Genomic DNA, 21,809 nt, shown 5'->3' on the forward strand with positions numbered 1-21,809 from the left:
ACTAGGGCTTCACTGTCAGCAGCTCACATGGTGTCCATCCTGAGAAGGGAACTTACCTAAATCCAAGCTGGAGTAGACCCTCACAAGACCCCATTTCATCCTCCAATTTCTGACTCCACTTGGAGGTAGCAAGATTTTGAACCTAGTATGTACTGGAATATTTCAGTTCTCCAATGCTCATTGAGGCTTGGATAGACCAGGTGTGTGTAAAATAGCAGAAACTGTCCTGAAATAAATGTGACATTCTGCAGGCATTAAATTCATTCCACCTTTTAGTTCTGCGACGTCAGCTTATCTTACTAAGTAATTGACCAATCTGTATTCACCATTAAAATATTCTTTCCTAAGCAACACACTGAAAGACATTAATCTCCAGAGTAGTATCATTGGTTTTGCCTATAATGAAAATCCCCAATATTAATTATCATGAATTTTTGTTTTAATGTGCGTTTATACCTGAGTATGTTAGATTATTTAATTAAAATATTATTATTTGTGAATAAAAATATGTAATAACATTTTCTTGGGATCTCAGATTTATAGTTCTTCTTCTTTCCTAGTCAAAGATTTTGCTCCCTTTTTATTTCCCGCATTCAAGACTGAAAAACACCATCTACCTGCCTTATGAAATCTTATAATTATCAACATCATGTGCCCTCTGATATCTTCCTTTGAGAAGCGTTCATAACCTCTGTGGTATTCTTGTCAATCATTCAAAACCTAAATCTAGGTTTTGAGAAAACATCAGACAAATCTTACTGGAAGAACATTCTATAAGATAACTGACCGGTTCTCTTCAAAATCTATAAGATAACATTCTATAAGATAACTGACCAGTTCTCTTCAAAATCTTATAAGCGTCTCAATCATTAAACAAGCTATGCTGTCAAAAAGCACACATTCTATAGATTTGACAAAGATTGAAAATACACGAAAAATTATTATTTTAGAAAGATATTTCATTATATGAATGAAGTGATCAAAATATTACCTGCCAGTTTGCCTAAAATAAGTGTGTACATGTAGTTTTATAACACATTTCCATCACTTCTCTCCACAGGCGACTCAGCTAATCTAACCTGCAGAGCTTTCTTTGGGTACAGTGGAGATGTCAGTCCTTTAATTTACTGGATGAAAGGAGAAAAGTTTATTGAAGATCTGGATGAAAATCGAGTTTGGGAAAGTGACATTAGGTAATTTTTTTTTCTGTTAACTTGTACAGTCAAGATTAGTATTTGCTGTGTTAGAGAAGAAAAAGTGAACTAAAGAAAAACAAGAGATTTTTGGTTTTACTATTATTATAATAAAAATACCACAAATTGAATGACAAAGAGACTGTCAATGAAATTGCAGAAATGTGAATGCTATTTGCAAATAATTTAAAAGAAATAAAAAGGAGTGTTTCATTAAGGAATATATTGCCAGGCCAAATTGCCATAAAATGTAAATATATGTTATTGTAACTTTTGTTTGTAAGAGATTATTTTTTTAACTGTTAAGAGAAAACATAAGGTATGAGTACTCAACCAAACTCAATGTCTGTCATTTTATTTTATATGTTTTTACATATATGAGCAACCAAGTGGAATATAAAGCATTTGATGGGAGTGATAAAGAATATATGTATCTTAGTCTGTCTTGAAGGTCTAAATATTTATATAGTGGGAATAATACCAACAAACTGACCATTTTAAAACGCTATTTATTTTGAAGGCATAATAATAATGCTTAAGCTTCTTTAAAAATTTTTATTTATTTATTTATATTAAGTGTCAAGGTAGTCAATGCTGACTAAAATTATACTTGGACATAGATATTTATTTTTAATCATATTCTAAATATGCAAGGACATTAATAATAACATAATAAAGATCAATTCTAAACATCCTCTTATATAAAGTTTGCATCTTCTGGACACATATGAGCATTTTTTCATTGCTTCCCTAGATAAAATACTTTAATATAAAATAAACACATATCAAACTGTCATATTAGGCTGTTTCTATAGGAATCTTCTTTTTTGGCAACAAATACAAAGTAGTATCACACTCTAGAGTGCTCCAATTGGATTCTGGAAGGCTCAGCTGGGTAATTCTCCATTGTGCACTGGAATAAGACTCTGCCACTTTTTCATACTTAAAACTTCACTCTTATATTTTACCCATACTCTAGAAAAAGCTAAAATTAAAGAAAGATCATAAACCTCTTAACTTTTACGGCCTGTGGTTTTGTGTGTACTCAGGGAAGAGTCTAGAAAGATATTTTTCTTTAATTCTGCATTAGAAAATGTTGTGCAGAAATGAGTTACCCAACAGATGGGAGGGGAGGTGGAGGTGGAAACATTGAGAGCAGGAAAAGGGAACCTTTGTTTGAAATTTCCCATTTGCCCGGAGAGATTCCTTAATTACTTGACAGTGAGGTTAGTGAGCATTTACCTTTAATTTTAAAGGTTAAAGTTAGACACTTTACCAGAACTTTTAGTCTGTAGGTTTATAATTTTGTATTCCTTTAAAAATAGGCAACTTGTTTGTATCATTAACAAAAGTCAGGCTGGAGGTTTCAACTGAAATGTCAAAATAGCTCAGAAATTGTCTTTTCTTTATTTTTAAAAACATTATCCTGATGTAAAATTAGGCCTCCAGCCTAAACATTAGCATTTCTTATTTCAACTTTGCATAATATTTCTTCTTAAAGGTAAAGCGATTTGTAAACTTTTCTTCAAGGTCTCTCTCACCTCTTTATTATGACAGTGTGATTGTCCTGCTAAGAGAGATAATTAACTGCAACTTCATTAGCATCTACAAAGACAAGTTCTCTCATTAGAAGTGAAGAAGAAAAGGGCATAATATAATTTAATTAACATAGCTTCAATCTATAGCCAAATTTGAAACACAGATTCTGTAGGTATTTTAACATCAGATTTGGATTTAGTTACATTTATTTCTTTCTCGTGTATGTGTATGTTTGTTTGGGGATTTTTGTTTGTTTGTTTTGCTTTATATTTTAGAATTCTCAAGGAGCATCTTGGGGAACAGGAAGTTTCTATCTCATTAATTGTGGACTCTGTGGAAGAAGGTGACTTGGGAAATTACTCCTGTTATGTTGAAAATGGAAATGGACGTCGACACGCCAGTGTTCTCCTTCACAAAAGGGGTGAGTGTAACCTTCTAAGCTTGAGTGGTCAACTGAATGTATAATAGAAGGGAAATCATTGGGAACCAAGAAACAAATTAAATTTTGTTTTTCTACCAAACACCGTATGTTCTTCCTTATGAGTTGGGGCTAAACTAAGGATATGCAAAGACACAGGAAATGGTATATTGGATACTGGAAACTCAGAAGTGGAAGGAACTAAGGGGTCGAGGGACCAAAAAAAATCACCTATTAGGTAAAATGTGCACAGTTTGAGTAGGTGGGTATACTTAAAGCCCAGACCAAAACTATTCATACTCCCCCAAAGCTACTGAAATAAAAAAAAGGAAAAGAAAATATTTCCACTTCTAAAATATAAAATAAAATAAAATTTATTTCTCTATGCAGGTTATTATAAATAAAATAATCACATTGGCATTAAGACCATCAATTTCTGAAAACATACTGGAGGTGACTAACTCAGGCTCTAGAGTAGAATTTGAATTCCTTACTCTGCTTTAATAATAACTGCATAACCTTAGACAAGACATTGAACTTCCCTGGGCTTTTGTTTTCTGATATATAGAAAAGGGAAAATAATAGTTTCAATTCTTAATGTGTCATAAGAATAAAAGAAGACAATGAATGTGAAGGGCTTGATGCAGAGTCTGTACACACAACGTGTTTAGTTAGATGCAATTTATTATTATTAGAAATAGGTGTTACAGTCTTAAAAATAGCCTAAATGGTTTTAAGTCATGATTGTGTTCCTTATTGGAAGGCTGTTGTTTTAGTGTAAGAACTAATGATGAATTCCCCATTGCACTATTTCTTGACTTATTTTTTCTGCCTTGGATTACTTTTACATGTGCAATATTTTTCTGTGATTAATAACAATGCATTAGAAGTAAGAGAGATTGTAGTTGCCCAACACTTTATGCATAGGGTTAGGGATACAAACACACACAAACAGTGCCAAAAAAGTATACACATTTTAAGAAAGGGAAAAAGCTCTATTAAAATTGTAATACTCATTATATACCAATGACAAAAGATAAATACAAGTCATGTTTGACTTCTGCAATTACATATTGCCACCGTAATTAAATTCAAATTTTTTTAACTTTTAATTTTTTTATTTTAAAATAGTGGGGTACAATAGTTCAGGGTTAGGTATACAAATATTCACTGTGCAGGTCCCTGGGTTGATAAGGTTTACACCCCCTCCCCAGGCAGATTCTCAGTACTGTCAATCCTACCTCCCCGCCCCCACATTCCCCCACAGTTTCCCACTACTGTCAAACCTTTTCTTATAGTATTACGATAGTTGTTTAGGGTCCACTTATGACAGAACATGTGATACTCAGTTCTTTGTTTCTGTGAAAGATCACTTAGAATTATAGACTCTAAGTCCATCCAGGTTGCTGCGAAGTTCATGATTTTTTTCCTTCTTTACAGCTGTGTAATATTCCATTGTGTATATGTACCACATTTTTAAATCCAGGCCTCTTTTGATGGGCAGCACAGTTAGTTCCATGTTCTTGCTATTATGAACAATGCTGTGATAAACATACGCGTGCAGGTATCTTTTTCATAGAGTGATTTGATTTCTTCCGGGTGGCGAAGTTCTAGGGGAATTGTGGAATCATATGCAAGGTCGATTTTTAGAACTTTTAGAACTTTTAGCTGTTTTCCACACAGGCTGTACTAGTTTACACTCCCATCAACAGTGTGGAAGTGTGCTCTTTTCACCACATTCTCGCCAGCATCTGTTATTTTATGAGTTGTTGATGATGGCCATTCTGACTGGAGTTAGGTGGTATCTCAGTGTAGTTTTAATTTGCATTTCTTTGATGACAAATGAGACTAAATGTTTTTATGCATTTGTTGGCTGCTCGTACATCTTCTTTTGAAAACTGTCTATTCATATCTTTTATCCGCTTTGTAATGGGGCTGTTCATTTTTTTCTTTTCAGCATGTTTGAGTTCCTTGTATATCCTAGATGTTAGGTCTTTGTCAGACATACAGTTGGCAAATATTTTTTCCCAGTCTGTGGGCTGTCTCCTTGTTCTCTTGAAGGTTTCTTGGCTTTGCAGAAGCTTGTCAGTTTGATGAGGTCCCAATTGTCTATCTTATCTCTTCTGGCATGGGCACTTGGGGTTTTGATCAGGAATTGATCGCCAGTTCCAATTTCCATAAGAATGTCTCCTGCATTTTCTAAGGTTCTTATCGTTTGAGGTTTTACGTTTAGGTCTCTGATCCATTTAGAATTGATTTTTGTGTATGGGGATAGGTAGGGGTCCTGTTTCAATCTTCTGCATGTGGTCAGCCAGTTTTCCCAGCATCATTTACTGAATAGGTTCCCCTCTCCCCAGTGGTAGGTGGTGGAGGCTTTGTCGAAGATGAGTTGGTTGAGAAATTGAGGTTTTGCTTCTGGAATCTCAGTTCTATCCATTGGTCTATATGCCTGCTCTTGTACCAATACCAGGCTGTTTTGATTATTGTAGCTTTAAATAAAGTTTAAAGTCTGGGAGTGTGATACCTCCTGCTTTGTTTTTGTTGTTGTTGTTTGTTTGTTTGTTTGTTTGTTTTTTGGCTGATGATTGTTTTGGTTATTAGTGGTCGTTTATGTTTCCATATGAATTCCTGTATGGTTATTTCTAGGTCTGAGAAGAATGTTGCTGGTAATTTGATGGGTATTGTGTTAAATCTGTAGATTGCCTTAGGTAGAATGGACATCTTCACAATGTTGATTCTTACAATCCATGAGCATGGAATATTTTTCCACTTGTTTGTGTCATATTTATTTCTTTGAGCAGTGTTTTGTAGTTTTCTTTGTAAAGGTCTTGCACGTCTCTGGTTAGGAAGATGCCAAGGTATTTCATTTTTTCTGTGGCTATTGTGAATGGAATTGTGCTTTTTATTTGGGTTTTTGTTTTTTTATTACTGGTGTATAGGAATATGATTGTCTTTTGCACATTTATTTTATACCTTGAGACTTTACCAAAGTCCTTTATCAGTGCAAGGAGGTTTTGACAGATTCTCTTGGGTTTTCGAGGTATAAAATCATGTGTTCTGCAAAGAGGGATGACTTGATATCCTCTTTTCCTATTTGGATACCCTTGGTCGCCTTCTCTTGTCTGATTGCTCTTGCTAGGACTTCCAAAACTATGTTGAACAGGAGGGGTGAGAGTGGGCATCCTTGTCTTGTTCCAGTTTTCAGGAGAAATGGTTCCTATTTCTGTCTGTTTAGCAGCATTCTGGCTGTGGGTTTCTCGTAGATGGCTCTTACTATTTTGAGGTATGCTCCATCTATGCCTAGATGTTCGAAGCTTTTTATCAAGAAGGAGTGCTGTATTTTATCAAAAGCTTTTCTGCATCTAATATTATAATTATGTGGTTTTTGTTTTAATATATTTTGATGTATTTAATTATGTTTGTGGTCTCATGAATGTTGAACCAACCTTGCCTCGCAGGGATGAAGCCTTCTTGGTCATAGTAGATGATTTTTGAGATATGTTGTTGAATCTGGTTTGCTAGGATCTTGTTGAGTATTTTAGTATCTATGATCATCAAGGATATTGGCCTGTAGTTCTCTGTTTGTTGGATCTTTACCTGGCTTGTGTATCAATGTGATGTTAACTTCATAAAATGATTTGGGGAGAGTTCCATCTTACTCCATCACCTGGAATACTTTCAATAGAATTGGTATTAGTTCCTGCTTGTATTTTTGTAGAATTCTGCTGGAAAGCCATCTGGTCCAGGGCTTTTATTTGTAGATAATTTTCTCATGATATAGTCCATTTTCTGGATAGTTATCGGTCTATTTAGGGTCTCGATTTCTTCATTTTTAATCCTGGGAAGGTTGTGTGATGTCAGAAACTCTTCCATTTCCTTTAGGTTTTCAAGTTTGTTTCCATACAAGTGTACATAGTAATCTCTGATAATCTTTCGTATTTTTTCAGGGTCAGTTGTTACTTCATCTTTTGTGTTTCTGATTGTGTTTTTTCTCTCCTTTTCTTGGTCAGTCTAGCTAGGGGACCATCAATCTTGTTTACACTTTCAAAGAACCAGTTTTTGTTTCATTGTTTTTTTTATTTGTATTATCTTTTTTCCTTCTATGTCCTGGATTTGGACTTTTATTTTGGTGATATGGATTCTTCTGCTGAAGTTAGGATTTTGGTGGTCTTGCTTTTCCAGCTTACTCAGGTGACTTGCTAGGGTGTTCACTTGTGATCTTTCCATTTTCTTCAAGTGTGTGTGTAGAGATATGAATTCCACTCTTACTACTGCTTTCATGGCATCCCAGAGGTTTTGGAAAGATGTTTCTTCATTTTCACTTTTTCCAGGTATCTTTTAATCTCTGTTTTGATTTTCATGTTGACCCATGAGTTGCTTAGCATCATGATGTTTAGTATCCATGTCTCTGTGGTTTTTTGGGGAACTTTGTTATTTTTATTCCACTGTGGTCTGAGAAGGTGCATGGCAGGATTTCAATCTTGTGAAATTTGTTTATGCTTGATTTATGACTGAGGATATGGTCAATATCTTTGAGTATGTCCATGTGGTAATGAGTAGAATGTATATTCCATGATTGTTGGGTGGAGTGTTCTGTAGGTATCAAGTCCATTTGTTCAAGTGTCACATTGAAGTTCTGGATCTCCGTGTTGATTTTTTGTCTTGATGATCAGTCTAGAGTTGTGAGTGGGGTATTTAAGTCCCCAGCTATGATAGTGATAGAGTCAATATCTTTTTAAGTTTATCTAGAAGCCGTTTTATGAAAGTTAGTACTTCTATGTTGGGTGCATGTATGTTTAGGATGAATATTTCTTTTTGATGGATTGAACCTTTTTTCATTATGTAGTGACTTTCTGTATCTTTTTAAATTTTTGATAGCTTACAGGGTATTTTGTCTGATATTAAGATTATAACTGCCACTTTCTCTTGTGTTCTGTTAGCTAGGAATTTTGTTTCCCATCCTCTGACTTTGAGTCTGTTAGTATCCTCTCTGGTGAAATTAGTCCCTTGGAGACAATATATTGTTGCCTCATGATATTTTATCTATTTTGCCATTCCATGTCTTTTCAGTGGTGCATTTAGTCCATTCACATTCAGGTTAATTATTGAAATGTGAGAATTTGTTCCTGCCATGGGGTTCTTATATTTTGTTTTTGTTGTTGCTGTTTGTTTGTTGTCTTTCTTTTGATTTTTGGGTTGATTCATGTATGTTTTCAATCTTTTTCCTTCTTGTGAAGGGTATTGCTGTTCTTTTTTTTTTTTTTTTTTTTGAGTTGGATTCTCACTCTGTCGCCCAGACTGGAGTGCAGTGGCCGCTTCCGGCCACCGCAGCCTTGACCTGCTGGACTCCGGCGATCCTTCTGTTTCAGCCTTCCAAGTAGCCGGAATTACAGGCATGTGCTACCATGCCCAGCTGATTTTTTTTATTTATTGTAGAGATGAGGTCTCGCTGCCAAGGCGGGTCTCGAACCCACGGGCTCAGGCAATCCACTCACCTCAGCCTTCCAAAGGCACAGGATTACAGGCTGAGCCACCGAGCCTGGCTTGTTTTTTTCCTTTCTTCTGTGTTTAGTACTTTCTTAAGTATTTCTTGTAGTGCTGGTCTGGAGGCAGCATAAGGGATTGAATGTCTGGGAAAGATTTTAATTTTCCATCATTGATGAAGCTTAGCTTAGTTGGGTAGGTTATTCTTGGTTGAAATTGTTTATCTTTAAGAACTTTGAAGATTGGGTTCCAAGCTCTCCTAGCCTGAAGTGTTTCTATAGATAAATCTGCTGCTATTCTAATTGGTCTTCCCCAGTAGGTAGTTAGACCTTTTTCTCTTGCTGCCTTTAGGATTTTTTCTTTTATACCTACTTTTTTTAGGCAAATTACTATGTCTAAGAGTTGGTCTTCTCATTTGTTGTCTTGCAGGGGTTCTCTGAATCGCTTGTGTTTGATTGGTCACATCACTGATGAGATGAGGGAAGTTTTCTTGAATGATTTCATGAAATGTTTGTTTCAGGGTGGTCTCTGTCTCTCTTTCTGCCTCAGGAAGCCCAATTACTCTTAGGTTCAGTCTCTTGAAATAATTGCTCATCTCTTGAAGGTTTTGTTCTATCTTTTTAAGCTTATTTTCTATGCTTTTGACAGTTTGGGTTAGTTCTATATTTTGGTCATCAAGCTCTGAGATTCTTTCTTCTGCTTGGCTAATTCTGCTTTCCATGCTTATCAGTTTGTTATTTATTTCATTCACAGTATTCTTTACTGCTGTTTTCTCAGTTATCAACTCCTTCATATTTTCCCTTTGGCTTTCCTCAATTGTATTTATTCTCTCTATTAATGTCTTGATTTCTGGGTATGTAGTTTGAAACCAGTCATTCTGGGGGTTCTTCATTGTTTGTGTTTCGAAGTCTGTTTTCTCAGTGTCTGACCTCCCAGGGGTCTTTGTAAGATCCATATTCTTCTTTTGGTTTTTCTTCATTTGTGTGGGTTTTCCTCCCACCGCTCCCCCCCCCCGCTTTCCCCCCCTCTTCTTTAATTCTGTTGTTCAGGGTTGGCGGGGTTGCTTCTACCCCCGCCAATCTCCTATTCATCCTTATGTGGATCCTCTGACTCTGTTTAATTTTCAAGCTGGACTGTGGGTTGGGGGCTGTACTTTTTGCAGTTTTGAGATTTAATTGAGGGTGGAACTGTGATTCAAAATCTGTCTGTAGATCCCAGTGTCCATCGACAGGTGTACCGGCACCCTGGAACCCACTTTTCACTGTCTTACAATATGTCCATGCAGTAGCAGTATAGGTTTGCTCCCTGGAAGCAAAATGAAGTAAGAAAAAGGGAAAGAATGGAAAAGGAAGAGAGGGGCAAGAGAAATATGGAGAGAGAGAAGAGTAAGAGGAAAAACAGTCAGACGTACCAACTAACAAATGAAAAGAGACACAAATGCAGAAAAGAGTTTAAAAAAATTAAAATATACAGACAATCATAAAAACACACAAACCAACAAAAACTTCCCTATTGATGTACTCTTCCCATACACAAACAGGAAGTCTAAAGAAAAAGCAATCAGTAAAATAACAGAAACAAAACAAGTACAAAAATATTAGCAAAAACAGAAAGAAAAAGCTAGAAAAAACTAAAACAAAAACAAACAAAAATGAGCAAAACAAACAGACAAAAATAAAATAAAAAAATAAAAACAAGGAACCAAACTCACTCTGAGGTCATTCCTGTAAGTTCAACATCCTTTCAGCTCTGATCTCTAGCTCTCGGTGTAGGCTGATAGGATTGCTCACAGCCTGGGTCAGATGCCCCAGGCATACTGTGGATAGAGGGTTGATCAGACCTGGACTCACCCAACTTGCTACCTGTCAAGTCTACCATTCAGATCAAGTCTGCCACTCAGACCTGGCCTGTCTGTTTCTGATCCATCACAGGGGAGGGGCTTCTGTCTCTCCCAGTTTGATGAGATTACCTTAGGTCCCAAGTTGGAAGCTGTGCAGAGCTGGGCAGGAAAATGCAGGTCTCTGCCTGGTCCTGGGACAGAGTAAATGACTACAGTGGCATTTCTTCACTGGGCATGAGGTTCTTCTGCGGCTCTCCTCGATCTTCTCTCTCCACTGTTTTGTTTTTGGGCTCCAGCTGATTTGCTATAACAGGTAATAGTGTGGGCCAGGCACCAGGTGATGAGAATCAGCTGGATTCTGCAGCGTCTTCTCAGGAGAGTCCCATGAACAACAGATGATCATGCGTGTCCACAGCTCCAATCTCACGGTGGTGGTGGTTTGCCGTTACCTTCAGAGGGGAGACCTGGGTGCAAGAACCTGAATCTCCCCACAGACGAACTTTCACTTTTCCACCAGCACACGCCTACTCATGCAGAGTCTTTATGAACACTTGCTTTTGCAGAGACTCTCACAGTCTGACCTGTCCAGTCTCCATCTTGTCAGCATCCAATTCAACTTTGAAAAGTAATACAAAGATAACATCTCTTAAAATGTGTATACAGTTTTGGCACCACCACTATGTATATAGAATTGTTTGAAATAAGAGACAATTGTAAGATACAAGCCATGCCTTTAAGTTAGTAAAATTCATGTACATTACAAGAAAAAAAAATTTTCTATATTATGCTGAGTGAAAATTTTCTAGTCTTTGGAACAAATACACTTGATGCTTTCTTACTCAGCAAATTTACAATGATTTTAATTTCAAAGCACATATTTAATCCTAGACTCTTTGAGGTTTGGGAAAAAAAGAGAACATTGAAGACTGTTCTCCCTTCTTTATTGGGCAATAGATTCCCTTTGAATAATGCTACTGAAAGCTATTAAAACAGACACCTCTGTTGTCAAGGTGACTACAATATTAATTCTATTTTTTAGGATGTGAGTCAAGGGGAAAGATAAGTAGCAACTAGCAATATGATTGTTTCTATAGTATAATATAAAGTCAAACAATAAAGGGAATTGAATAGAAATATCACACATCTATAAGGTCAGAAATAGCTTCACATGATTGCAACCAATGTAAATGTTGTGTAATTGAAATTATCCTTCTATCCTGTCTTCCTAAGTTGTCTATCCAGCTTACATTGGATCATATTTTCTCTTAACGAAGCCCATTCTACTTTTGAAAGAAAAAAATCTTTTAGGAAATATTCCTATATCACCCTCTATCCATTGGCCTTAGTTCTACACTTTTAAACATTCTTCCCCAAGACAGCCCTTCCAATATTTGATAAAAATCACCATGATTCTGCTGGCCCCTTACTCTGCCAAGCTCAATGTCTTTAGCTCCTTTTATTCATTCTTTGTTTCTATGAGTGAAATATTTCACCATTCTGGTCACTCGCTTGAATATGCTAATTTGTTTGAATTGTTCCTCAAAAATGGAGGTAAGGGAGAAAATATATAGGGCACATATAAAAAGCTTTTGACTTCGAAAGCATGTATTTTCCATTGGGACAATGTAGGGCTGACAGTTAAGTAGGAATCATAAGGAGAGAGGGAGAAAAATAAATGTTTTCTAAGGATCAAGCTATTGAAGCTCTGTTTTTGCAGAAAGGCACACAGCCAGGAAGGGTCAAACACCCCCAGACTATTTTTAGCATGTGTAGCTTAAGGTTAAGTCGCCCAAAGCTACAAAAGCTTGCAATTCTAGAAAAATATATGTTTGAGGAAACAAGAAAATTTTGATTTTAAAAAGTTAGTAACATCTGATCTCTTAAACGTGAAAAGGAAAATTGTGGCCAATGAGGGCTCTTCAATACAAAAATATTTCAGATTTCCAAATATATATTTATGTCTTCAGCATTTTATTCTTAGAAAATAAAAACATTAAGAAGCCAAAAAGACTCCTTCCAGGTCATGTACTCCAAAAGTCCCTCTTAAAGTGAATGTGAGCCTTCCTTTAAAGGGAGCTGCAGCAAATTAGTCATCCTTAACTGATGGGCCTTCAAAGTTTTCTTTCTTTAAAACTTCCCTAGAGAGACATGCTAAAACATTTATTGAATGCAGATCTTGTACACCACTGTCATTGCTTCTGACGGGTAAACCTTCCAGGACATTCCTTTGCCAAACTTATCTAAGCATTTCCCCGCCCCCCAACTCTTACCTTTTGTTCAGTATTGTTGGCATAATAAAATGATTTTATAGCCCTGCAGTGGGTGGTATGGATTCCTTGAAACATTGTTCCCATTATCAATTTAGTCTTCCTTAATACCACGGGACTACCATAATAAATAATTCAGCTACGTTTGAACTAGACTAGATTCTGGATCAACCTTTTATCATTATGAAAGCCTGTTGAAAATTTACTAAGAAATTTGACCTTAGAAATACCTTGCTTGATAATATCCAAAGTTGTCAATCCCTGCAACCAAAGAAGATATTTGGATACTTAGAACACTTAGAATTTTGTCAGACATATAAGATAAATGTATTTCACTTTTATGCAGAACAATAGAATATCCAGTGAGAGAAAGATGAAAAATGAAGGGGTGGACAAGGTCCATGGGCCATACTGGCTTATAACTGCCCTGCCCCTTACTCCTCACTCTGGTCATCAGCTTCTATTCAGTCCTTTTTGTCAGTCCCTGGCCTAGCAAACTTAAGCGTTAGATCCTGACTTCAAAAAGAACCAAAATAAAGGGTTGACAAATTAGTTAATGAGTTATTGCCTGTCCCTGTAATTCTCCATACTTGATCGACTTCCATGTCTGAGTCTCTGAACCTTTTGCCTGGATGCATTTCTTGGATTTCTAGTTCTTGCTGCCCGTCTCCACATGCATTAAACACCAATCTTCAGTTTTCTTCCAAAGCTCTGACCTCTCCTGTTTTTTACATGTTTTACATGTGTATTTCTCTGAAACAAACAATACTCTAGAACTATACCCAGCAGCATTGTGCTCTGGCCTCAGGTCTAGCCACTCTTGTACCCATTAGGCAGTACTGAATTCCTTCTTCATTCCTTGTGTCTTTTTTCCACACTATAACTTTGAATAACCTTACAATATGGACACGTTTATTAACTGAAGCAAAGCACCTTAATGGTTCAGGGCATGGACTTAGGAGTAAAACTAGCTGTGTTCAAAACCCAACTGTTCTCACCAGCTGTGCTATCTTTGGCAAATCACTTAATCACTATAAACCTCAAATTTCTCTTCTATGAAATGGGAATAATAATAAGACCTATCACATACAGCAGCTGTGAAGATTAAATGAACTCATCCATGTCAATATTTATCACAGTGTCTGACACATACTTAGCACCCAATAAATGTTAACAAATTATTACAAAATTTCTTTGTTCCAACGATGTGATATTCTGGGTAATAAAGAATGCAGCAATCATGTGTTTCATTATCAATTCCCTGAATTCTAATTCATCTTTCATTAAAATGGTTAGCTTTAATTCCAGAAATTTTGTTTTGTCAATTCCAAATTTGACTTCATGATAGATTTACTTTGGTTTCAATGTGCTGTCCTAATGGAAAACTACATTTATTTATTCATGCATTTAATGCTGTTTAAGAACCTACTATGTTCCTGGCATTGTGCTAGCCAAAGTTACAGCCATGAAAATTAAAATGAAATGAACAGGAAATAAGGACCAATATAATTTGGAGTACCATCATAGACTTTTAAAATTCTATTGTTGTTAAACATTCCTAATGTGGAACTGTGCTTCCTGGTGAATGTTTGACTTTGAAACTGTCACATTAAAGATGTTTATTAGCAATTCTGTTCTGAATTGTTATGTTTACTCATATTGATTACAATAATATGGCAATTCATTCATCACAAAATAGTTTGGGAACTGGCAAAGTATCTAAGAGATTTAGCACTAATAATGACAAACATTTTGGTTTTCACTATTTCCCCTCAAACCCATTTTACTTCTTGTGCACACTCTCTCCCTTGCCCTCCAAAGAACATAATCAATAGGAATTAGACTTGGCTCTATAAACTCCCTAGTCCTCGGAATATCTTTAGTAATGTAATTAAGTGTACATTATTTAGGATGTATTGTTTTAAATCCAAACAGATTTGCACCCAGTGGACTCCTTAACCCTTCTTGTAATGAATCATCTTTGTAATATATGCCCCAACCCTTGTTAGTATTTGCCTAGTGCATTTATTTACTGAGACATACAGTAAGATAATAGAACTATGTAAACCTCTCTTGAGGCTGACCATTTGACATCATTAACCATTGATTTCAGAATATGTAAAAGCTAAACCTTGCCCACATATCAAAATTTTCTATGTCTCTATATGGCAGCATCTTCCTAGAAAGAAAATGACCTGTTCAAAATTGAGTTGGTTTCCACAGAAAAGGCACTTTTACTGAACCTTGACTTATGCGATGCCAAAATATTAAAGCAATTTAGTTATGTTGCTGTAGCATCTCCAAAGCAGAGCCTTCAGGTTTAACAGAACTTCTTGGATAAGATATGACATTTTGTAGCCAAAATGTTCTTTTTTCTTATAACATTTGTATTCCTTCTCTGACCATCATTTATGTAAGATACCTAAATAGCTGACCCCTATTTATATTTTTTTTCTTAATAATTAGTACCAGAACAGATAACCAAATGCACTTGGAGGCTACTATGAATGCCAGGAACACAAATTGTTCAATACCAATGATTTTGTACCTCTGAGATTCTTGATATGAACGTTCCAACAAGGCTATTGATTGCCACCAAAATTACAATGGTAAAAATTAACTCTTTGAGCTGACTATATTTTTAGACATAGAATATTTTATTTAAATGAGATTAACTCCAAGTTAGTTTTCTGCCTCACCAGTGAAGTATCTTTTCAAAGGCCTTTGGATCCCAGGTTTTGCTGATCAGTTGTAGTATAGAAATGCATTGGGTAACATTGTTTGGCCTTTTAGCCATTTTGCCTACTCAATTTTCTTTGCTGTGAGCAAGAATATACAGGTGGCATCACTATTGAGTAAGAAAAAAAATGATTGTATGCTGATAATTAGCTTGTTCCCCAATTAACAAATAACAAGAGTATGGTCCTGGACAAAACCAATGTCAAGAGTCATGAATGATAAACTCGCCCATTTTCCTTATTTATGATGATCATTCATGTGGGCAAATGTTGTTAAACATTTAGTTATATTTGATCATAAGTCACTGGAAGTACTTTATTTGCTCTCTTGGGTTTTACACTTGTTTCCCCAACTAGATGTTAAATTCTTGAAAAAGACTTTTAACTTGCAATTCTATGTTATATGCTTCGATGTACCAAACCCACTTAATAAATGTGATGGAATTGATTAAATGTGTTCTGAGGAATCTAAACTTCATCTATAGCAGAGCTTCTCAATCTATTCACTATTGAAATTTGGGAATGGATATTTCTTTGTTGTGGTGGGAACTGTCTTGTACATTATAGATTGTTTAGCAGCATTGCTGGCCTCTGTCCACTAGATTCCAATAGTACCTTCCTCAGATAGGAAAACCAAAACTATCTCCAGACATTGCCAAATGTTCCCAAGAGACATTACTCCCAGTTAAGAATCAGTGATCTACAGTATAGATATTAGAAGCTCCATTCCTTGCTGGAAATTATGTCAATACTTAAGCGACTCAGAGTAAAAAAAAATATGATAAAAGGACAAGTATTTTCATCTTGAAGACCTTCCAAGATAATACCAAATATAACAGAAAATTCAAGAGTATGGTGCTTTCTATATTGTAGGAATTGACTAAAGTTAGGTTCCTTATGTTTCTGTTCTTGGAGAGTCAACTAGAAGCCCTAGACAACTGCTTTACATACTTAAAATACACACAAATCACCTAGAGAGATGTTAAAAAGCAATTTGGATTCATTTGTTTGAGATCACACTCAAGATTTGGATTTTAATCAAGTTCCTGACAGAGGCTGCTGCTATTGGTTTGTGGACCACAATTGGCATACCATGGCCTTTTTCTAGACAATGTGAACAGTTCCTTCCAGTAAACTTGGTAGCACCTAATAGGTAAAGAGTAACTAGCTCTCTTGAGCTCACTCTTACCATGAGAAAAGAATGAAAGCTGAGTGGAGCCAGTCAGTGGGACTATTCTTAACTAATTGCCTTGTTCTTTTTACATGGTCCACACCTTTGAAGCTATTTGAATGTTGGTTCTTTACCCTCACACTCAACTCTTAATGAGGCTACTTGCCTCATATATTCAATGATTGTGCTGTATAGAACATATTTGCAACTCAAAGAGATGTGAGAGGTCACTCTCTTCAAGTATTAAAATAATCAACCTCTTAAATGAAGAGGGCCTTCATTGTTGGACCCATTTCCAGCATATTCCATTCCTTAAAAAGGAAGTACACCTCAAAATGTCCAACAACATATACTATACATGAATGTGTACATATTTTTTAGTCTATGCAAATAGGTTGTATATAGTGTTCCGCTTATGCAACTAACAATTATCAAGGAGGAACAAAGTATATGGTGAACAGTATATACTGCTAATTTTCTGTTTTGAACACTTAAATACCTATGTTTAGCTAAATCTCAATTATGTAGTAAGAAAGAGTGAGCATAGTATAGGAACTGAGCTCCCATGTATTATTGGTCAATGATATGGCTTCAAAATAAGCAAAAGAAAAAAGAAAATACAAGCAGGCAATTTAGAAAAAAAAATCTATTTAAAACATTTGCAGGAATCCCACAGAAATCATCCTGCACACACATCGCAAAACTACACGTGTCATTAGAGATCACAAACAGGATAGCATATTCTTGGCCACCACCCACCAACAACCACTCATTCTTCCTTCTAAAAACCACCTTGATAGTCTTATTATTGCTAAGTCAAAACAACCTGTTGATTAACAATGTCTCATATCCTACTCGAAATCTCACTTCACTGCAGACTGCTCAAAGGAGATAACCAATATAATCCTGTGGTATTAAAAAACAGCACATCACTCCCATTCAACAAATATGTATGCCAGTTATGAGCAAAGTACTGAGTTAGAAGTCCTTAGTAGTTGACTCACTTCTGCAAGAAGGTTGTCTACCACGGTCCTGGAACATTAAAAAGCAATATCATTGGGAAGAGTGAGATGGCTGTGCATTTTTACGACTATGAATTTCTGAATTTGGTAGAGAAATGGCACAACTGGGTCATAAAACGCAAGGTATAACTTTTTTTGTTGTTTGTTTTTTGAGTTGGAGTCTCTCTGTCGCCCAGACTGGAGTGCAGTGGCTGCTCTCAGTCACTGCAGCCTCGACCTGCTGGGCTCCGGCGATCCTTCCGCCTCAGCCTTCCAAGTAGCTGGAACTACAGGTGCGCGCTGCCACACCCGGTTAATTTTTTTGATTTATTGTAGAGATGAGGTCTTGCCAAGTTTCCCAGGCAGGTCTCGAACCCATGGGCAGGCAATCCACTCACCTCGGCCTCCCAAAAGCTGGGATTACAGGCTGAGCTACCAAACTTGGCCAAGTTATAACTTTTAATAAGCACTTCCTGTGTTAAACGTTGACAACCAGGTCAGTAAGGTGAGAAATTAGACATGACACATTAAAAAATGCTAACTACTCTCTCAGGTCATATAGTAGGAAAAATGTGTTGCTTTCCAATAGATTACCATGGTAACTTGTAGTAGATTTTAGTATTGGGAATTATATTTGCCATCTGTAGGAAATATGCTAGTTATTTGCCTCTACTTTTAGGGCACATATTTTATTTTTAGAATATATTCTATGGAGAATAATGTCTGGGAGTTGATTTCTTTAAACAAAGAGTGGATATTTATTTATTGAGTTGGAGTCTCACTCTGTCGCCCAGACTGGAGTGCCTTGGCACTCTCCTGGCCACCACAGCCTCCACCTGCTGGGCTCCACCTCAGCCTTCCAAGTAGCCAGAACTACAGGTGCACGCTACCACACCCAGCTAATTTTTGATTTATTGTAGAGACAAGGTCTTGCCAAGTTGCCTGGGCGGGTCTCGAACCCATGGGCTCAGGCAATCAACTCACCTCGGCCTCCCAAAGTGCTGGGATTACAGGCTGAGCCACCGAGCCCAGCCTAAAAGTGGATATTTAAATACTATTTAAATATAATTTATTTTTAATTCAAAAAGAAACCCAGTGGTATATTTAGGAAAGTACACAAAGGTTATTTTTTAAAACCACCCAAAATTATTACCATTAACTGAAACTTGATATAACAGAACTAACTGAAAAATAGAGTAATTATAAACTGTAATGAAAAAATGGACAATTACTTGAGAGTATTTTGGTTTTGCCTCTTCAGTTTTGTGTGACCTAGCGCAAGTCTCTTTGGGTCATTGTTCTCTATTTTATCATTTGTAAACTAGTTGTCCCTAAGCCTCAATGTTGGAATCTTAAAGGATCATATTAGATAATGTATGACTAATAATATATTTTATGACCATTTGTCAGATATTTTAGATTCTCAGAATTTTGAGTAATTGTGCATTTTACTAATCTTGAAAGTGAAGTCAAGAGGTTGCTCTTTCTAGTGTTTTCCTTATAGTTTGTTTGTAAAGTTGACTCAGATATTTAGATGGCAAGTTCCCATAACTGCAAAATAGAAATTACAATTCCTTATGATATGCGACTGCAGTTGAAAGTACCTACTTGTAATACTTGCGAAATTCATGCAAACTAAAATGGAAGGGGCCATTAGGAAAGCTTAAAAGAATGAAACATAAATTGTCTGACTTAAATAGGTTTGGAATTATAATTCTAGTAGTGTATGTAATGTAAAATGAGTATTACCTGAAAATTTATTTATACCATCAAACAGTTTCAAGATAAAGAGTCACTACTGCTAGAGTACCCTTCTAACTCTCCCCAAACAAATAAGTCTATAGCATTCAAGTACCTTACGTAGTGTTGAAAGTAACTTATAAGAATACATTAAAGATATCACAACAAAATTTTATTTGGTTAGACTGCAGTCAGTGGCAACTCAATAGTCACATAAAAATTGGTAGTATTAAAATGTATTTTCTTTTTTTTTTTTTTTTTTGAGTTGGAGTCTTACTCTGTCTCCCAGACTGTAGTGCAGTGGCTGCTCCCGGCCACCACAGCCTCAACCTGCTGGAACTCTGGCAATCCTTCCACCTCAGCCTTCCAAGTAGTTGGAATTACAGGTGCACGCTACCATGCCCGGCTAATTCTTTTGATTTATTGTAGAGATGAGGTCTCGCCAAGTTGCCTAGGCGGGTCTCAAACCCACGGGCTCAGGCAATCCACTCACCTCAGTCTCCCAAGGCGCAGGATTACAGGCTGAGCCACCGAACCTGGCTTAAAATATATTTTCAACTGCTGACTATTCATATACCAGTATAGTGTCTTCACCTATAAAACAATGCAATTAGTCTAATGAAATTTGAAATCTATACCTCCTCTAAAATCAAATGATATTTTAACCTGTGTTTTATGTGAATATTTACAGACTATGGTCAAAAATGATAATTATTTATGTAGAGAAAATCTCCATAGTGGTTTTTTAAAAATTCTTATTTGACTTGCATTGTTGAACCAGTAATCTTTATATGATAGTTGCAAAAATAGATAGGCAAATAACTATTAATTGACCTATAGTGGTTCCTAAGAGGACTCAGCAGACCATAGCTTACAAATCATGTTAAACAAGATCAACTCCATCACTATGTAGAATAAAAGGCAAAATATAAGCTATTTTGCAGTATTAGTATTTGAAGCCATTGATCACTTGCCTATGTTAAGGTTACATGAAAACCTAATACATTAGAAAGATGCATAAAAAATTCACTGAACTATTAACAGTGGTTACCTCATGGCAGTGTGAGTCCAAGCAATCTTTAATTTATTCTTACCATTCTTATATTTTTCACATTCTTCACAATAAGCATGTTTATAGAGGCAAAAAAGGTGAGAAAAAATAAATCTGTTTTGGTATAGCTACTGAATATTTGTGAAAATGCTTACAGGAAACCTATCATTAATCTCTTTGCCATAAAATCAAGTTATTTACACATTTTCCAAGTATATTGAAATCTATTTGCTTGAATGTATACTCTTGCACCCAGTTTAATCTGTCTATATTAGAAATCTTATGTTTTAGAGGACACCTTAGCTTCTACATTATTTTCTCAAACCACCGCTAATTGTCATGCACTGAAAATCAATACATAGAATGAGATGGTAAGATAATATCCTATTCTTTGTTAAGCAGGGCCATGTTTTTACATTTAGGTAAAAGATAATTCATCACTGAGGACAAGCCCTTCATATATCCTGACTACAAAGACCACTAAACTGTATGGAGCCCCTGACTTTGTTCTCAACTTTGTCATAGTTTAAGGAACCATTTACTGCTCCCTTAGGAATAGTTCAGTAATGGTAGGTTCTGCTCTTGGTAATTCCCAAAATATGCCAATTATTTAATAATGAGAGGAAAAAAGTTTTTTTTTAGAGTTAGCAATGTATTCAAAGTATCTCTTTACAAAATGAGAACGCAAAATCAATTCATCACTATTTTCCTAAGCATGTTTATGTATTCAGAAAACAAAGAGTATTCAAAAGCATTCAAGATAGAGAAAAGATCAATTTTTCTGTTATTCCTATTGGAGGAAATGAGCCAGCATATGGTTTGACTATTATTTTTGCTTTAATAGACTCTAACTCTGGACTCTCCAGGATTATGAGTGAAGCTTGTCTTATGAGAGAAATTATTACCAACAGATTTTGCCAAACACATTTTGTTCTAATGCTTTCACAGTAATTAGGAAATACATTAAACCCCTAAAGGAAGAACACTAAAAGAATAATATAAAATCCTGAAGTTTATCAATGCAATTTTGTATGGAATTGCAATCAGGTTTTACATGTTAAATATTTTATAAATATATTTCTATCCATTAAATATACTACAAATCATCATACTATTTTGTTTTAGAAGAGTTCAATGTTTCTGTAGAGGAAAAAAAATGGTTGCTTCTATTGGTTTTCTAAGCAGTCCAGATGCTCTGTGTTCTTTGGCCAACCCAAGCATTCCCAACGGAAGACCAAATTGTTCTAACTGTGACAATAAAGCCTCTTGAGGAGGATTACTTTCAGGATAAACACAGTATCCCTTAACGAAAAGGAGTAAAATGGCAGTGCCACCTTCACTCTGACAGTTTTCTCTCAAGAGATGTT

General features: G+C 35.9%; 1 protein-coding gene across 1 annotated transcript in view; it reads left to right on the plus strand.

Moving 5' to 3' along the window:
• The first annotated feature begins 1,059 nt into the window (after positions 1–1,059).
• The window catches only part of IL1RAPL1 (interleukin 1 receptor accessory protein like 1), a 47,242-nt gene continuing 26,492 nt past the window's right edge, over positions 1,060–21,809 (plus strand). The window contains exons 1-2 of the mRNA XM_008054555.2: positions 1,060–1,193; positions 3,008–3,153. Of these exons, the coding sequence (XP_008052746.1) occupies positions 1,132–1,193; positions 3,008–3,153 (208 nt within the window). The 5' untranslated portion in view covers positions 1,060–1,131. The remainder of the gene's footprint in view (positions 1,194–3,007; positions 3,154–21,809) is intronic.

This window comes from Carlito syrichta, unplaced genomic scaffold (assembly GCF_000164805.1).
Source record: "Carlito syrichta isolate Samal-C Ts95f unplaced genomic scaffold, Tarsius_syrichta-2.0.1 Scaffold79426, whole genome shotgun sequence".
Lineage (NCBI taxonomy): Eukaryota > Metazoa > Chordata > Mammalia > Primates > Tarsiidae > Carlito > Carlito syrichta.